Genomic DNA, 17,573 nt, shown 5'->3' on the forward strand with positions numbered 1-17,573 from the left:
AGATTAGCTTCTTGCCCAGGGTTCAATTTATCAGTTTTAAAGAATGATTTTGAGTTAGGGCCTGTGTTCAACACCTCATAAAAGAGATTGTGAATACTGTCGAATCCTTCTTAGATAAAGGACACATCGGTGAAAAAAAGCTTATAGGCATCCCTGCTAAAGTAGGCTAGAACATATGGTGGTTTAATCTGATTTTAGCTGTAGGTTCAGCTAAACTTGGGGTCACACATTTTTATAGCACTATAAATCATAAATGTCTGGATTAAAAATACAAATCATCGATTAGTGGAGTTTATAAACCAAAAAAAGAGGTCTTACCTGGCAAATATATGTTTCCCTCATGTAAACAGTGGCATATCGTTGTGATAGTCGTAGAAGGGGTGGTAGTGGTGACTGTAGTTGTAGTTTCCGTTGTAGTGGGGGTGGTAGTGGTGACTGTAGTTGTAGTTTCCGTTGTAGTGGGTGTGGGGGTGGGGGTGGTAGTGGGGACTGTAGTTGTAGTTTCCGTTGTAGTGGGTGTGGGGGTACTACTGGTGACTGTAGTTGTAGTTTCCGTTGTAGTGGGGGTGGTAGTGGTGACTGTAGTTGTAGTTTCCGTTGTAGTGGGTGTGGGGGTGGGGGTGGTAGTGGGGACTGTAGTTGTAGTTTCCGTTGTGGTAACTGCCGCAGTGGCCGTTGTTTCTGTAGAGAGACAATCAAGAAACTTTAAAAAAAAAATCACCATTCAGCAAATAGTGTCAACAGGTTAAAAACCTGATTTAATGAAAACTCCGAGATGTTCACAGCTAATCCATTATCATCATTTGCCTGATCAACTGCGGAAGTCAATGGTAGCATTTACTCAGAGATATTTATGGAGAGTGGACTCATGCTCAATCGTTTTGTCAGTCCCACCACGTGGGTTTCAATTGAGAAATGCGTTTTTACATTTTTTTGACGACTCAAAAAAGTAATAGTTTTTATACAAACCCAAGATTGAACATAATGATTTCCATTTGTTGCATTGAGCTTGTTAACATCAATTATGTTCAATAGATGATGTGAAGATTGTCTTCCTGTGTACAGCGTTAGATAAAATAAATTGTTATTTTTATGACAAACGTTGAAGTGTTCAGTAACTTAAAGTACACTTATCATGAGAAACGTGGGTGGTATTTGTTATTTTCCCCAAGCTTTATTTGCAGACTGTCTAAATGTTGTTAGGGGTTAGACTGCTGGGCAGTGTGACTTACTTTTCTGTCAATATAATCCAGTTTATAGAACCGACATTTTTGGCATCATTTTAACTTAATGTGTTCTCCTGAATCTCACTGTGTTTTGAGGTTCTCACTCAGTATTATCATCACCTTACTGGTATGTCTTTAACCGTCGTTAAACCACCCCTGCCGTAGCGGTCAAAGTACATTTATTGCCAGGTAATATTAAACTATCCTCTGTGCTTAGTTAATACACGTGACTTCTCTTTCGTGCCAAAAGGAGCATCTTCAATATTAGGCAAGGATGTTCACCGTAGGACCATTTCCACATCCTCTCTTGCAGGCAATTGCGCTAATCGATCCAAATGCAACATGCAGGATGTCATATGTTTGTCTCTTTTTGTGTTTTTCCCATGGCTGCTTTTTCTTTCTCTCAGTATAGAATGCAATTTCCTTTCCAATTAGCACAAAATGTATTTAAAATATTTTTCTCTGTGAAGGAAGGCTCTGTTGTACTTGTGCTAGAAATATCAAATGAAGTGGCCAATGTCATGTTGCTTCATAGAAACTAAATATTTGTGTTACCATTATGAATATTTCATCTATAAAAACTGTTATGTTTTCTTTTTTTTGTTTGTAAAAAATCAAACTGTATATTTTTGGAAATCTTTCCTAATAACCCATTTGCTGTACACCCTAATACTCTCACACATAATGTAACAAACATCATGTGATACTGATACAATGAGTTCATTGCCTCAACCAATTTGCTGCTTCTGATGTCCCTCATGCTCATGCTTAACTCCGCTAAAACAAAATGAATCTTCTTGCCTGGCTGCAGGCACGAATGGCTGCAGCGGGAAAATGCCAACTTTCTAAAAGTTAAACCGGAAGGGGGTCAGGCCCAAATGACTGGAACCAGGTAGGGCCAATAATCAATGTGTAAAAAGGAGGAAGAACCTGGGATCCGCTTCTACCCGAGCGTAGCGTTTGGCGTTGGTGAGTCGAACGGCTGCCGAAAACATCCCGTGCACACTGGACATTGAAAAAGAAACATTAATCTAGATCGCCCGAAATAGTAGTGGGCGACTTGACAAACACGGTGCATCAGTTAAACCATTTAAGGCTCACACAGAGCCAACCTTCAGTGTATTCACACGCACAGGGAAAAGAAAGAATAACCACCCTTGAGTTATAACCTTCAAGAGTAAGGAAAACAACAGTTCTTGCCGCCACCTGGAGTAGGAAAAATTTTAGAGTCTCAAAGTTTTGTGACACAAGAGTCATACATAAGATTGTTCCAATATGTTCTTAATAAGAAGCCCTGATGAAAGCCTGTAAAGGAATAAAAACGTGGCTTGAAACGTGTCGGCATATTCATTCATGGTATTTATTAGTCAAACAGTGAATCAGGCAAAGTGCATTGAGTCAGTTGAAAGCACTTGGAAATTGCTACTCTATTGGGTTATATACAGTAGCATTATCTCTGGATAAGATAGGATTTCATATATATACATGAACAGTTTGTGGAATTCTCAACATATTGTGTAACATATGGTGTTCTATATGATGTTTGTTAAATAATCATTATTGAGTATTGTCTAATGTAGTCCGTATATGTCTGTGATTAATGTTGATTGTGGTACAACTTTCATGTTGTTCTGGAAATGAGAGAGCTTCTTTTAGGAAGTTACAAAAAATAATGAAACAAAAAAAGAGGGTAAATAAACAACCCTGACCACAAAAAGTATATAGTGTGGCTCCTTGTTTAAATAAATAATTTGGATCCCAGGTTTTCCCCCCTTTTTACACAACTTTCTAAAAGTAGCATTTTCAAAATTGTAATTTAAAATCCGATGTCACCATGAGAGAGGATTTTTTTATTAGTATTCCAAAGACACCAAATACAAACTGGTAATCTGTTCCCTTATGGAAGTTACAGCCTATAAAGGTTTATACAGTAACTCCAATATTATCCTATGGTAAAGGTAGGCCTTGCGGTGGTAAAAAAAAAAACATATTTAAGAGTTTATCACTGGACATGTAAAACTTAAAAGACAATGTCCCACTTTTTAAATACACTTCGCCCTTCCCTCTGGGCTATCCAGGCCTGCCCTAGGGGTGACATTTGTTTTTAAAAAAAAGGATTGGGCCTGGCAAAAGTTTTACTTTGCCAGGTCACCATGGCAGCTTAAAAACTGCACACACAGGCTAAAATGGCAGATCTGGAGCATATATAAAGGGCAACTTAAGTGGGTGACAAAGTCAGTGCTTCAGGCCCACTATAGCATTTAATTTACAGGACCCGGCCACAGGCAGTGCCTCTTTACTAGGAACTTACAAGTAAATTAAATATGCCAAGGGGCTATGAGCCAATTCTACCATGTTTGACGGAGAGAGCATTATGGCCAGTAAAAATGAAGTCAGCCAAAAAGGAGGGCTGAAGACAAAACGTTGGAGGGAAAACCATGCCAAGGATGTCAGGTGTCACAAATGGTTACAGGAATTACATTTAGGTGAGAGTCATCAGGAAGAACAAGAGGACACAACGATACCTCCCCAGGAAAGACAAAACTTTCTCAGACTGAATACTTTGCTCACAGATCATTCAAAGGCAGCCAGGACATTGCAGGATTGATTCCAACAACCAGGATTTCAGCCCGGGTGGAAGCTTGTTGAACCTCTCCCCAGTAGCAGTGCAATGAGTTTCTCTAGTCTGCTTATCAGGAAGCCTTACACATTCCGATTTCCAAAAAGACCAGAGCTGTTCCTGACTGTAATCTACCAGATCACTCATATAGACTATGGAGCTAGGATGGAAAATGAAGGATAAATCTTACAGTACATGTAACATGTAAAGGCTCGTAGTTTGAAATGTTGATATTTGGGTAGCACTAGTCTGAATCACCTTAACTGTATTTTAGTGATTACATAATCCCTTACATTGCATAACGAATTCAATAGTAAAATGGGGTATGAAACAAGCATTACGAGCAATTGCAGGAATGTGAGGATTACACCGGTGAGGAAACTCCTAAAGCATTTAATATGACGATATAATCTGAACAAACGTTGCTGCAAAACATCAACAGTTACTTATCAACCCCGCACATGAATTTTCGTAAATTTTTGTGCCCTTTTCTGCACTATTTATTTAGTTAGTAAAAATATAACCCCCCTCCAATAAGTTTTCATTTCTATTTTAAATTGATGTGTGTCACTTCCCCTTACCTCCCTCGCCCACTAGCAGTGAGTAGATTATTTTATTATTCCACCTGCCCAATTACATACCACAGGCATTCAGGCCCATTTGGGTTCCTTCCCTACTTTCTCATATCTCACTCATGCCCTATTGGGCTGGGAGTAAAGGGAAGATGGGAAAGCTATTAGGACAGGAGAGGGAGAGGATATGGTTGAACTACCCTTTCTACTACCTCCCGGCCAACTTCTCTGTGTACCTGCACATGGTAGAGTTAGAGTACAGGAAGGAGTATGGTAGGTATGGCAACACAGCAGGAGTATAAGGAGTGGAAATGGGGATAGTTTACATTGCTCCCTCTATAGAATCCCTCGCTTGGCTCCATTTCAACAAGTTTTCTATTCCCTCTACAGTTACATTTGCACCTTAAGTTACCCAAACATCAGGCATCAGTGACATAAGGTTGCAGGACTACTTCTCAATTACACGGTGACTCCCCTAACGAATGGAAAATTACAATGAGATATGTAAATTCTGCCAATGATTCCAGTGGAAATTCATTATTTTTCAGGCCTTTCCTCTCTGGTGAGATATGCTGGGAGAAGGGAATTAAGTTCAATTTACCAGAACAGCTGAGTTCCTGCATTCACTATCATTCCTATTCTTTCAGAAAACGCACTGGGGCAGATTTACAAGCCCCTTTGCACACTTTTACGCCGCCGTTACGTCACTTTTGTGACGCAGCGGGGGCGTAAACAATGCACCACATTGCAACTTATTTACAACGTGAGGCAGATGCGTCACGTTGTAAAGCCCTGCACCACATAAAACCTGCGTCAGGTTTCATGTGGGCGTTCTGTCGCAGGGTGGGTGTTCCCTTGCAGGAAAGCCCCGTACAACTGACGCAGTGAAATCTTCAAGATTTCACTGAGTCAGTTTTACGACGCTGCTGCGTCAAATCCTTACGCCTGCTTGAAGCAGGCGTGAGGAGTGACGCACCACGTTGAGTATGGGTGGCCCCTGTGCATTGCAGGAGTTGCGTCGCGCTTGCGACACGACTCCGGCAATGCGCCGCCCATACGCCACAAGATGCGTCACGCATCTTCCCTTCCTTGCACCATGGTGTGCTGCATTGTAAATGCGGCGCCTCTGTGGTGGCGGAAGGAGGGGATTGCATGACGCATCCGTTCTGGCGCATCCCTGCTGATTTGCAGAGACGCGCCAGAACATGTAAATATGCCCCACTGTTTCAGACAATCTGGATTTAAATGTACTCTGTTATGAGTACTAAGTTAACTTCACTGAAACAGTTGTTCTTGTTCTTTGGCAATGATGGTGAAAGGTCTAAAGGAAGACCCTTAGCTCCTGCAGCTACAACCACCATAAATCAAAGGAATCCTGTTGCCCAAGATTCATCGATCATTTCATTATACAAATCAGTGAAGAGATTGTGAGCCTTCGGTTCTACATGATTGGTACAGATATAGCCCCATTGCAAGCCAGTGCAGATCATAGAGACTAGTAATTACTTGTATAAGTGAGCAGCATACCTCGCTATTCCAGTGGCCATGCTATGCAAGAGGGAAATCCCTTCAGCAGTAAGAGCAGTGGATCTTCCTCGGCGATTTTGCAAACATTGTCTAAACACATTGACACACAGTGTTCGACGTCTACTCCCAGGTTTCTGCTGTAAGGCTTACAGCACTGGTAAGTTAGTGTTTCACACAACCTGAGGCAGAGCAATTAAACTAACCGCTTCCTTCTCTTTGCCCCACAGCATGAAAAGCTCATTACTTGTGTGGAAGTTTGCTATATTTTACCTGGAGTGGTAGTTGGTTCAGGTGTCGGAGGCGGAGGCGGAACTTCCGTGGTTTCCGTGGGACAGAGAGTGGTGGTCGTGACCTGTGTGGTGGTGGCACGAGTGGTTGTGGATCCACAAGTTATTTCCCGACAGCAGTAAACACGGATCTGGTAGTTGTAACACATGGGCATGACGCTGCCTGCAGACTGGTCCTTGTTGCGGCAGATCAAGCCCTTGGAGACATCACAGGTCACTTTCTGTTGCACATCCTCAAGAGGTTTGTCCGGGAATCTCTCAGCTCGGCATGTGATGTTCTCTGGTGCCTCACAGATATCGATATTGTGTTTCCTGATCTCCTCATAGGTTTCAAAGTCCCCCCCTTCAGGAGTAAACTCAGGGTAGCTGACATCGATCCACTCCGTCCATTCACACACTATCCCAGGTGTGCAGAGGCCTGTAAGACAGCATTGAGATTTTAAGCCATTATGGAATATATCCTATGTTTACTCTCTCTTGTTAATTGTCCAAATTCAGTAGCATCATATAGGTTACATACAGCGTCATGTGGAACCACTTTCCCCATATATTCGCTCCTAATTTACCTTTAGAATTATAAATTACAAATGCAACTCTAATCTCACCTAAGGTATCCCCTCACTCATCAATCAGGTGCCGTTTGGCACTGCCTTATTGGACCGGCCATCTCACCACCCCCTGACTCAAACACAATGGAGCCTGAATCTTGCTGCCTGTTCAAAGGATGAACACAGTGGTATCCACCCTTAATACATGGTACAACCGCAGGCCTGAGAGCACATCATGCATTTGTCTTACTGTTAACAATCTACAGACTCAATGACTGTGGACATTGGAAAAGTCAGGAGAACTCTACTCATGTATGAGATAATAGGACGCATGTTGTTTGATCATTCACAGCTCACCTTCCCTTTTGCCTTGCAGGACTTCCACCTCCTAACCCAGAATATAGGGGCATAATGTATAAACTGTCATACACTAACCAAAATCACATGTGTTCCTCAGCGGAAGCACATGTACACAAACCTGTAACTGAATTGATTTACAGGTAGAACCCTGATGAGCTATTAGCAGACAGCAAGTTATCATACAAAAAATACGTATGCCTATATGGTTCTAACCTGCTCTTTTTGATTAATATCAATATTTTAGTGTTAGTGATCATGATTCCAGTGTTCACCCTAAAACAAGGCCATTCCGTGCACTGAAATTGTTTATTATATGGCACTGAACTGATTTTAAAGCTTTGTGAAGAAAATCCCTTGTTGTTCCTTAGCACCAGGTAGCCCTGGAGTTCAGACCATTGTATGATCAGTGAATTGGCCTGTCGCAGGCACTATACAATATGTACGCCACACTGTCCTCAGCTACCATGCTACCTGTGGGTGTGGAGGTGGTAGTGGTAGTTATGGTTGTTGGTTTTGTCGTGGTAGTGGTTGATGTTGTATTTGGTGTCGTACTGACCTTGTCCGTCTTTTGTTGGGGTGATTTTAGTTTGTGTTTGTGTCTTAATGTTCTCTGTAGTTGTAGAAATAGCCTCAGTTGTGGTAACTGCTGCAGTGGTCGTGGTTTCTGTAGAGAGACAATCAAGAAACTTAAAAAATCACATTCCAGAAAATATTGTCAACTGGTTAAAAACCTGATTTAAAGAAAACTCCGAGATGCTCACAGCTAGTCCATTATCAAAAGTTACCTGATCAATGTGTAAATCAAGGGTAGCATTTACTCAGAGATATTTATGGAGAGTGGATTCATGCTCTAACGTTTTGTCAGTCCCACCACGTGGGTTTCAATTGATAAATGGTGAGAAAAGATTCAGTCTCCTCTGTTAATGCAGAAAGGATTCAATATGTAGTGTGTTACGCTGAGGTTGGTTCTGATCTTATGCATTGGTTTATGTGATCTCTGTTGCTTGCCCAGAGACTTCTGCTCTTAGCTTCAACAAAATAGAAAAAATACTGGGTCTGGGTTATGGTAAGGGTACTAGCCACCCTATATCATGATCACTCATCTGAGTAGCCGAGCGCTATAAAAGACATAAATTAACATAACATAACATAACATAACATCATCATACAATAATAAGGGGCTGCTGGCCCAATTTCCAGATTGTTGAGTGCGTCTACCACATATAAGGGTGCTTCAAGTCAGGATGACCCAAAGCCACTGAGGTGGTGGACATTATCTAAATTTCTCACAATGCCTCTGGGATTTTAGTTAATTTAGCACTAACCCCTGATGATTCATGGAATCATGAACCTATTCTGTAGTTACTTGCAGCTATCCAGCAGCAGCATATGAAGTGACAGGCACCTGTGCAAGAAGCCACGGAGAGCAATTTCATCTGCACTTTGAGATCCTGTAGGAAGCTGCTCCATACATTATAGGATCTCTACATCATCCAGCAACTGACAATCAATATGTTTTGAGTGGACTGTTTCCTTGCGCTACCCCATACAGTGCATTTCAAGAATTATCTGGTAGACACAATTGAGGGCAGGTCAAAGAAGGTTCCTGGAATCAAAAAGATTTTGGTCATTTAGGACGCACATGGGAAAAGAGAGGTGACTGTAGGGAGTTCTAAGACAAAACAAATTTATAAATACCATTCAATATTTAAAAAACCTTCATCTGCACTGCAAAATCCTATGTGCACAGGTATCCGCTTTGCCCTAAAACCCATAAACTCATGTTGCCTTGTTCTAATTGTAATAAACCCAGGAGATCCTAACTACACAAAGTGGGCAGCACCTCATCTAATATCCAGCAGAAGGTCCTGATTTATATACACTGTATTGGCCACTGTCACCAATAGGACGATCTAAAAGTAGAGCTTTCAAATTGCATGAGAATATCACATACAATCTGAGATGCTGTCAGATCATGGTTCCTACTTGCAGGAATCTGAACCCATTTATTAAAGGTCAATGCCTACAATAACGTGAGTTCGGCACTCGCTCTCAGGAATCTACATAGGCATAAAGAATATGATGCTCTGCTGTCCTGCTATGTCAAAAGCTTGGAGATGTAGTATCAAACAGAATGTACAATACACTGCCTTGCACTGCTAGATCCTTCATTCATTCATTCATTCATTCATTCATTCACTGCTAGATCCTGAAGGGGCCATCGAGCACCTGCATTACAGGTATGGAGACAATCCCCAGTCCTGTCACACTGTGATGAAACTCTTGGTGTTCTGCATAGGTGCAGTAGAAGCAGCATGACATACATAGTGACACTTCGGGACTCCCCAAACGTGTGTATGAAATCCAATGTTCTTCTGCCTGCATAGATCCCGCAAGAGCTTCTAGAGTTGACTTGAAATGGAGGACACGATTTCACTCTATTAAATTGCAGCAGTCCTGAAAATCTGCATCAGGCGTCTAGTAAGACATTCTCCACTTCACTCAGAGCTCAAGCTGGATGCTAGCACAGTGCAATGACAGGCAGGATGGACTACGGCATAGCAACAGTGCAGCATTACATAGATATACATTCAGCAAAGAAAAGCTCAGCACTTACTTGTAGGTGTGGAACTGGAGGTGGTTGGCACTTCGGCAAAAAAGACAGAAAGAGGCAAAATTAGAAAGCACTTCAGAAGCAACGCATAAAAGTTAAAAGAGACCCCAGGAAGAGTAAGCTTCCTAACTTTCATCTTCCTCTCCACACTAACATCTGCAATTGTACATGCCTGCTTCAATATAACCTTCCATTTAGCTTCAGAGATTGTACTTCGTATTTTACTGCTGACTTCTTCAACGTTAGTCTCGTTGAGTCTATTTCCCTTATAATTCCAAACAATGCTATGAAATATATAATCGTTTCTCTTGTTTGTTTTCAGTTTGTCCTATAGGATCAGTCTGCTTTCTGTAGACTACGATGCCAACTGCCTGCTTCCCATCTTTGCAAGCTGGAGGTGTCAGAACATAAAACACATTTCGGCCTTTTGTTGTAAGAGATAGCAGTGTTTTCTGAAAAATGCACACACCACCTCTGACGTCACACAACAAGCATCTTTTTTTAGTCCTGCTCTTACTGAACCTCTGCGTACCTACCACTGACTCTCACACCGATAAATCCCTTCCATCAGACATCCTACATATTCAGTATTGTGCAACCATCTGCATCCTTTACATTCACCTTCTTCGTCGCCATCTTTTGTTTAGTTTCCAACCTGTCTCTCTCCACATGTACAAATTATTCTTTCACCTCTTCAAGATGCTATTCAGCAGTCACCACCTTTGCAAGTTCTTCACTACCAAAGCCTCTGGCAGCAGTATTATGGAAGAGACCCCGGAGTGTGACACTTCGGTTGCTAACTGTGGTCACAGAGCACGTCCGCAGAACCAGAGGAGATGTGCCTGCTTGCACAGCCCCTTCAGGTATACACATTTTGCACATGCGCAACTTGATGGTGTAGATTAATGCAAATAAGTGACTGTAATTTCCTATGACTTCTCGGGACGACAAGTCAGGTGTTTACCATTTAAAAGTTAGAGAACCGTTAATGAGTACCCAAAGACGACATTTGTAGGGGACATTAATGATCTTAGGAACCCCAGGGGCAAGGGCTGTCACAGACTCTACCACCTAAAGGGCGGGGGGGGGGGTCATACCCCTTTTCAAAGGAATTCTTGGGTTATACCTTCAGAGACACTAGCACAGCAGACAGCACATGGTTCATGCATCTCACCTAGATTATGCAAACTCCCTATATCTCAGGTTACCTGGGTATCTAGTTAGGAAACTGCAGCTGGTGCAGAACCAGGCAGCCACACTCATCTTTCAACAGCCAACGTGCCACTCCCCTCATGCAGCAGCTCCACACGGCTCCCAATATTTCAATGTTGCCCTTTCAAAATTGGATGCCTTATTTTCAATTCCTTTAGAATGTGGGCCCTAAATTCGTCTCTAAATTGATAAAGAGACATGTACCCACACGCAATCTGAGATCGGCCCACTTGAGCAAGGGTAACTTTATTAATTGATGGAAGGCATGCATACTTTTGATACAACAAATATTTGAGTACAGCATGCATAGCATATGTAATGAATTTGGAAATGTGGAATAATTTATACATGGTTTCTGATGGGCTATTTTGAAATTCCAGTTACCCCTGATGAAGGGCTTGTAGCCCAAAATGCATTGGGTGGACATTGAATCTGGTTACTCAAACTGAAATATGAAACACCTGGCTGTCATGAAAAGCCCGGATGGGCATTCTGGGAGCATTAAAAGGGTTTAAATCATATTGCCTCCATCTGAACTTTCAATCGAAGAAAGTCATAAATGTATGAAAATGATTACTTACAAGATTACTGGATTCTTTACTGAGTTAATTGCCTGTATGCAGTGCACCTTGAAACTGTTTCGTGATAACGCAGCATGTATTCTTTGACTCCCAATTTGTGCTAATGGGACAGAGCACTTTTTGAGCATGCACGTAGACTTGCCTCGAGCATAATTTAAAAGTGATTAAAATGTGTTCAAAACGGGAGGGTAGGAATGTGGACTACCTATCTTCTATTTATAACTTTTAGAAAGTTGGCATCTTCTTGCTTTAGCCATTTGGTGCCGGCAGCTTGTCTCTCATCACACGACTGGCTGTAGTTGGCACTTGTGCTTTGTGTATTCCTCCTAGACAGCAACACACCATGGTAGCTTATTTGAGACTGGTTGTGCCCATCATTGGCAGGATGGGAGGGAAAAGCTCTTCACAGCCTCACTAACACCTGAAAATACTGTGCCCTGGCTCCACATAAAGGGCCTAATGATCTTGCATTGTCACTTCAGCCGGCTTGGAGCAAGGGCAGGGCAGGCAGGGCACCTGTGATGTTCGAAGGCATGCTTCTAGACACTTCTCCCCACTTCAGTGGCACAACTTGTATAAAAGAAGGACCTCAGACACCACCACTTCTGTACATGTCTGGACATGTGGATAATCTGCCAGCAGGATTGCTGGGCTTCTGAAAGGAGTGTTAATCTGCTGCACTGCTACTCTGAAGGAGCTTCTGCCATGCTGTGCTGACCTACTGCCCTCTTCCCTGGGAAGACAAACTGGAACTGCAACTTCATCATAAACCCAGGACCCCAGAGTGACTCAAAGGGCTAGTTGGCTGGCCTTCAGATATTCTACGACTTCCTGACCCCAAGAGGTGCCCCTCATGTCCTGGGCATTTGGTGTGGCTCAGTGGGCTCTTAATTCAAGCTTTTGGGCCTCATACAAGCCCATAAAGTATTAAGGGACTGATTACAAGGCAGCCCATAAAGGCTCTGACCTGCGGTTGGAGCCTTCGGAGCTGCATTGTAATGGGCCTTGTGGTTTACTTTACAACTGCCTCATTATGATGAAGGCAGTCAGAAATTAAATAAGCCGGCCATAGCGGCTAGCTTTTGAAGGGCTCGGAGAGCCTGTCGGCCAGTCGAAAGGAGGCCAGTATCTCAAAGGCGAAAAGGAGTTTGATTCCAATGTGCCATTGTTAAGGCCCAGATAGGAATGCATAAGGCATTTGAAAAAAAAATTAAATTAAGCTGTCTTTGAAGTGAAAGAAAAAATGGATGAGGTATGAAATAGTTAATAAAAATATGGATTATACATGGAGAACCGAACGGATGAAGCTTGACTTATTGTGAGGGCGAGGCTGTGCAACTGAGGCACGTAAGACACGGGCCATAGATATTGAGAATCACTTATCCGTGTAATTTGGGGAGACTACGGCATCAGTCTGCACAACACAACACAGCAAAGAGCAGTATGAAGTTGAATACAAGGAGGTGTGCATTCTATCACTTTGCTTACAGATTTTCTTATACACCTCACTGGTAAGAGATAGCTTCCAAGATTTAAAGCTATCAAGATACTACAGTCTGAGCTTAATATTCTATAAGCCTCGCCATATTTTAACGTGCCTAGTGTTGTACAAAGCGGTTTTAGCCAAGATCTCCTTGGTTTGGCATCGGTCAGGCAAAATAAAAGTAGATCTTCTGTGTCCTCAATACTATTAGGGCAGACTGGCAATTCTTTGATTTCATGCCAACAGAATCCCATCTGTGTGTAAATGTATTTACCAACAACGTACCAAGTCTGAATTTAAATAATAAAATAGATGCAGACAGAGGCACAAAGGCGTCCATATATGGTTTAAGTGCAGGGATGAATTTGAAGGACAAAAAAAAACTTCTCTCTGTCTTCTCCTTCCCTTCATTCACCCATCATTCTCTCCATCCTTTCAATTTCTCTTAATTCGTCATATATCCATCCATCCACCCATTAATCCTTCCATCTATCTTGCCATCCCTTCTTCTCTCTATCCATCCTCATTCTTGCTTTCATGTTCTCCTATTATGTTTTCCCCCAACCAAAGCTCCATAATGTTATTCGTGTGTAGAGTTTTTATAAGCTGATGTTTCAAGACCAATGTCTCCATCAAAATCAAAAGAAACATAAACAACATCCCCCCTACTCCATACAAACCACATGCACTTGTCAAGCTACTAAAATGGGGAACATCATTCCAAAAAAGACACAAGAAATACCCCCTTCAGTATTTCATTTTGCTCAATCCTGCTATTTTACAAAATATGCATGTTACTGGTAAAAATATGTATGTATGGTGCATGGCATGAACATACAGATAATTTAGCATACAACACCTGTTGCACATGTTACCCTTGGGGTGCATGCTCCCTAAGAAATATTCCATACTGATACTCACAGCCTTGTCGGAGCAGAGCTCTCCAAATGTGTACTTATTTCCCTTTACAAATTTCCAACACTAATGGCAATCATTCTAAAAAGCCTGAGTAAAGGGCAGTATTTTACACACAAACAATGTTACAAATATTGGACCCAAACTTTATCTTATACCTGTGGTTGTTTGAGTGCTCCCAGTGGTAGTGGTCGGTGTTGGGGTAGTAGACTCCTCTGTAGTAGTTGTTGTCTTTTTGGTAGTGGTGGTGATCTCAGTTGTTGTGGTTGGCATTGTAGTTGTAGGTGTTGTGGTTGTGGGCTCCTCTGTGGTAGTTGTAGTTGGTGTAGTCTTCTTTGTAGTGGTTGTGCTTTCTGTAGTGGTGGTCGGTGTTGTAGTAGTTACTGTTGAAGTTGAAGGCTCCTCTGTCGGGGTTGTTGTTGGACTTGTGGTCGTCATTGTAGTGGTGGTGCTCTCAGTGGGGATGGTTGTGGTTGGTGTTGTAGTTGTAGGTGTTGATGTTGTAGGCTCCTCTATGGTAGTTGATGTAGTCTTTTCTGTAGTGGTTGTGCTTTCTGTAGTGGTGGTCGGTGTTGTAGTAGTTACTGTTGAAGTTGTAGGCTCCTCTGTCGGGGTTGTTGTTGGACTTGTGGTCTTCATTGTAGTGGTGGTGCTCTCTGTGGTGGTGGTTGGTGTTGTAGTTGTAGGTGTTGATGTTGTAGGCTCCTCAGTGGTAGTTGGTGTAGTCTTCTCTGTAGTGGTTGTGCTTTCTGTAGTGGTGGTCGGTGTTGTAGTAGTTACTGTTGAAGTTGTAGGCTCCGGTCGGTGTTGTAGTAGTTACTGTTGAAGTTGTAGGCTCCTCTGTCGGGGTTGTTGTTGGAGTTGTAGTCTTCATTGTAGTGGTGGTGGTTGGTGTTGTAGTTGTAGGTTTTGTGGTAGTAGGTTCCTCTGTGGTAGTTGGTGTAGTCTTCTCTGTAGTGGTTGTGCTTTCTGTAGTGGTGGTCGGTGTTGTAGTAGTTACTGTTGACGTTGTAGGCTCCTCTGTCGGGGTTGTTGTTGGACTTGTGGTCTTCATTGTAGTGGTGGTGCTCTCAGTCGTGGTGGTTGGTGTTGTAGTTGTAGGTGTTGATGTTGTAGGCTCCTCTGTGGTAGTTGGTGTAGTCTTCTCTGTAGTGGTTGTGCTTTCTGTAGTGGTGGTCGGTGTTGTAGTAGTTACTGTTGAAGTTGTAGGCTCCTCTGTCGGGGTTGTTGTTGGACTTGTGGTCGTCATTGTAGTGGTGGTGCTCTCAGTGGGGATGGTTGTGGTTGGTGTTGTAGTTGTAGGTGTTGATGTTGTAGGCTCCTCTATGGTAGTTGATGTAGTCTTCTCTGTAGTGGTTGTGCTTTCTGTAGTGGTAGTCGGTGTTGTAGAAGTTACTGTTGAAGTTGTAGGCTCCTCTGTCGGAGTTGTTGTTGGAGTTGTAGTCGTCATTGTAGTGGTGGTGCTCTCCGTGATGGTGGTTGGTGTCGTAGTTGTAGGTTTTGTGGTAGTTGGTGTACTCTTCTCTGTAGTGGTTGTGCTTTCTGTAGTGGTGGTTGGTGTTGTAGTAGTTACTGTTGAAGTTGTAGGCTCCTCTGTCGGGGTTGTTGTTGGACTTGTGGTCGTCATTGTAGTGGTGGTGCTCTCAGTGGGGATGGTTGTGGTTGGTGTTGTAGTTGTAGGTGTTGATGTTGTAGGCTCCTCTATGGTAGTTGATGTAGTCTTCTCTGTAGTGGTTGTGCTTTCTGTAGTGGTAGTCGGTGTTATAGAAGTTACTGTTGAAGTTGTAGGCTCCTCTGTCGGAGTTGTTGTTGGAGTTGTAGTCGTCATTGTAGTGGTGGTGCTCTCCGTGATGGTGGTTGGTGTTGTAGTTGTAGGTTTTGTGGTAGTAGGTTCCTCTGTGGTAGTTGGTGTAGTCTGCTCCGTAGTGGTTGTGCTTTCTGTAGTAGTGGTCGGTGTAGTAGTAGTTACTGTTGAAGTTGTAGGCTCCTCTTTTGGGGTTGTTGTTGGACTTCTAGTCGTCCTTGTAGTGGTGGTGCTCTCCGTAGTGGTGGTTGGTGTTGTAGTTGTATGTTTTGTGGTAGTAGGTTCCTCTGTGGTAGTTGGTGTAGTCTTTATTGTAGTGGTTGTGCTTTCTGTAGTGGTGGTCGGTATTGTAGTAGTTATTGTTGAAGTTGTAGGCTCCTCTGTAGTTGTTGGTGTAGTTGTCTCCTTTGTAGCGGTAGTGCTCATTGTAGTGGTGGTTGGTGTTGTTGGTGATTCTGTTGTTGTTATGGTAGGGGTTGTAGTTAGTTTTGAAGTGGTACTCTGCTTTGTAGATGTGGGGCCTTCTGTGGATGGAGATAAAGTGTTAGGTATTGATATAAGAGAAACAAAACACAGAAATACAAAATCACAGAAAGAAAACTACACATTTGTCGTTGCTTGGCGTATGGTAGAACTCAAACCTGGGTTCCCAATTCTGGGACTGTTTGTGTGAAAGTATATATATATATATATATATATATATATATATACGAGCACATTTTCAGTCACTTGGGCCCGAATCCTCTGTTCAATCAATGTGATATATATATATCTAACTATCTATCTATCTATCTATCTATCTATCTATCTATCTATCTATCTATCTGTCTGTATGTATGTATATATATATATATATATATATATATATATATATATATACATACATACATACAGACAGATAGATATATATATATATATATATACATACATACAGATAGATAGATAGATAGATAGATAGATAGATAGATAGATAGATAGATAGATAGATAGATAGATAGATAGATAGATAGATAGATAGATAGATAGATAGATAGATAGATAGATAGATAGATAGTATTGCTCTGTTCATAGGGACAATGAGGAAGTCACTGCCCTACAATGCAGACATATCAGTTGAGTTCAGAAGTCCATCATGTCACCCATGGTGCTTTCAGGGAATCATATACAGTTTTTACACACCATACAGTACTTGTTTCATGCTCCAACTGATAATACTGAAATTACTACTGAAGTATTTTCATATGCCCTTCTAGCTATAATGCATTCATGGCAGATTGGCATTGCCAGTGGTGAAACTAGAATTGATTGGGACGTATTGCTTAATTTAGAGCTTGATGGAAGGTCCTCGGTCCATCAGGGTGGTGTTGAACATTACCTGCTCCTTCCTGACAGACTACGGTCCACCTAATTTAGAGATGATTACCAGTCCACAGGTCATATCTTTACCTTGAGAGGAACTAACAACAGTTCCCTTCAAGGTACAAACTTTTGTGGATGGTAGCAGTTTGTTTTAATAGTTCTCGACTAAACTTTTAACATTTTATGGTTTCTCACAATTCTCCAAGGGTGTCAGAGTCGGGTTGTTTTTTTTCTGTCCTCATCACCAAGGGCATTACACGCCCACCCAAAATAGGGCGGTTATTGTAATGCCCTTTCTCTGTCAGCCTCCACTCCATTGGACCATTACAGTAAGCTTTCCATTGATGGAGTCAAGGGGAGGCTCCCATAACAAAAACGTTGCAGTCCGTCTGTCTCTAAATGAGACGGGATGAGAATTTGGTGGACAGATTAGTCCATCACATTTGGAATGCAATACCTAGACTG

General features: G+C 42.1%; 1 protein-coding gene across 1 annotated transcript in view; it reads right to left on the minus strand.

Moving 5' to 3' along the window:
• Window positions 1-17,573, minus strand: part of LOC147663471 (mucin-2-like) — a 175,798-nt gene that overhangs the window by 42,657 nt on the left and 115,568 nt on the right. Inside the window, 6 exon segments of the mRNA XM_086950423.1 lie at window positions 319-681; window positions 6,216-6,650; window positions 7,697-7,804; window positions 9,758-9,787; window positions 14,104-14,744; window positions 14,746-16,273. Of these exon segments, the coding sequence (XP_086806549.1) occupies window positions 319-681; window positions 6,216-6,650; window positions 7,697-7,804; window positions 9,758-9,787; window positions 14,104-14,744; window positions 14,746-16,273 (3,105 nt within the window).

The sequence above is a fragment of the Lissotriton vulgaris genome, unplaced genomic scaffold (assembly GCF_964263255.1).
Source record: "Lissotriton vulgaris unplaced genomic scaffold, aLisVul1.2 SCAFFOLD_516, whole genome shotgun sequence".
NCBI classification, from domain to species: Eukaryota; Metazoa; Chordata; class Amphibia; order Caudata; family Salamandridae; genus Lissotriton; species Lissotriton vulgaris.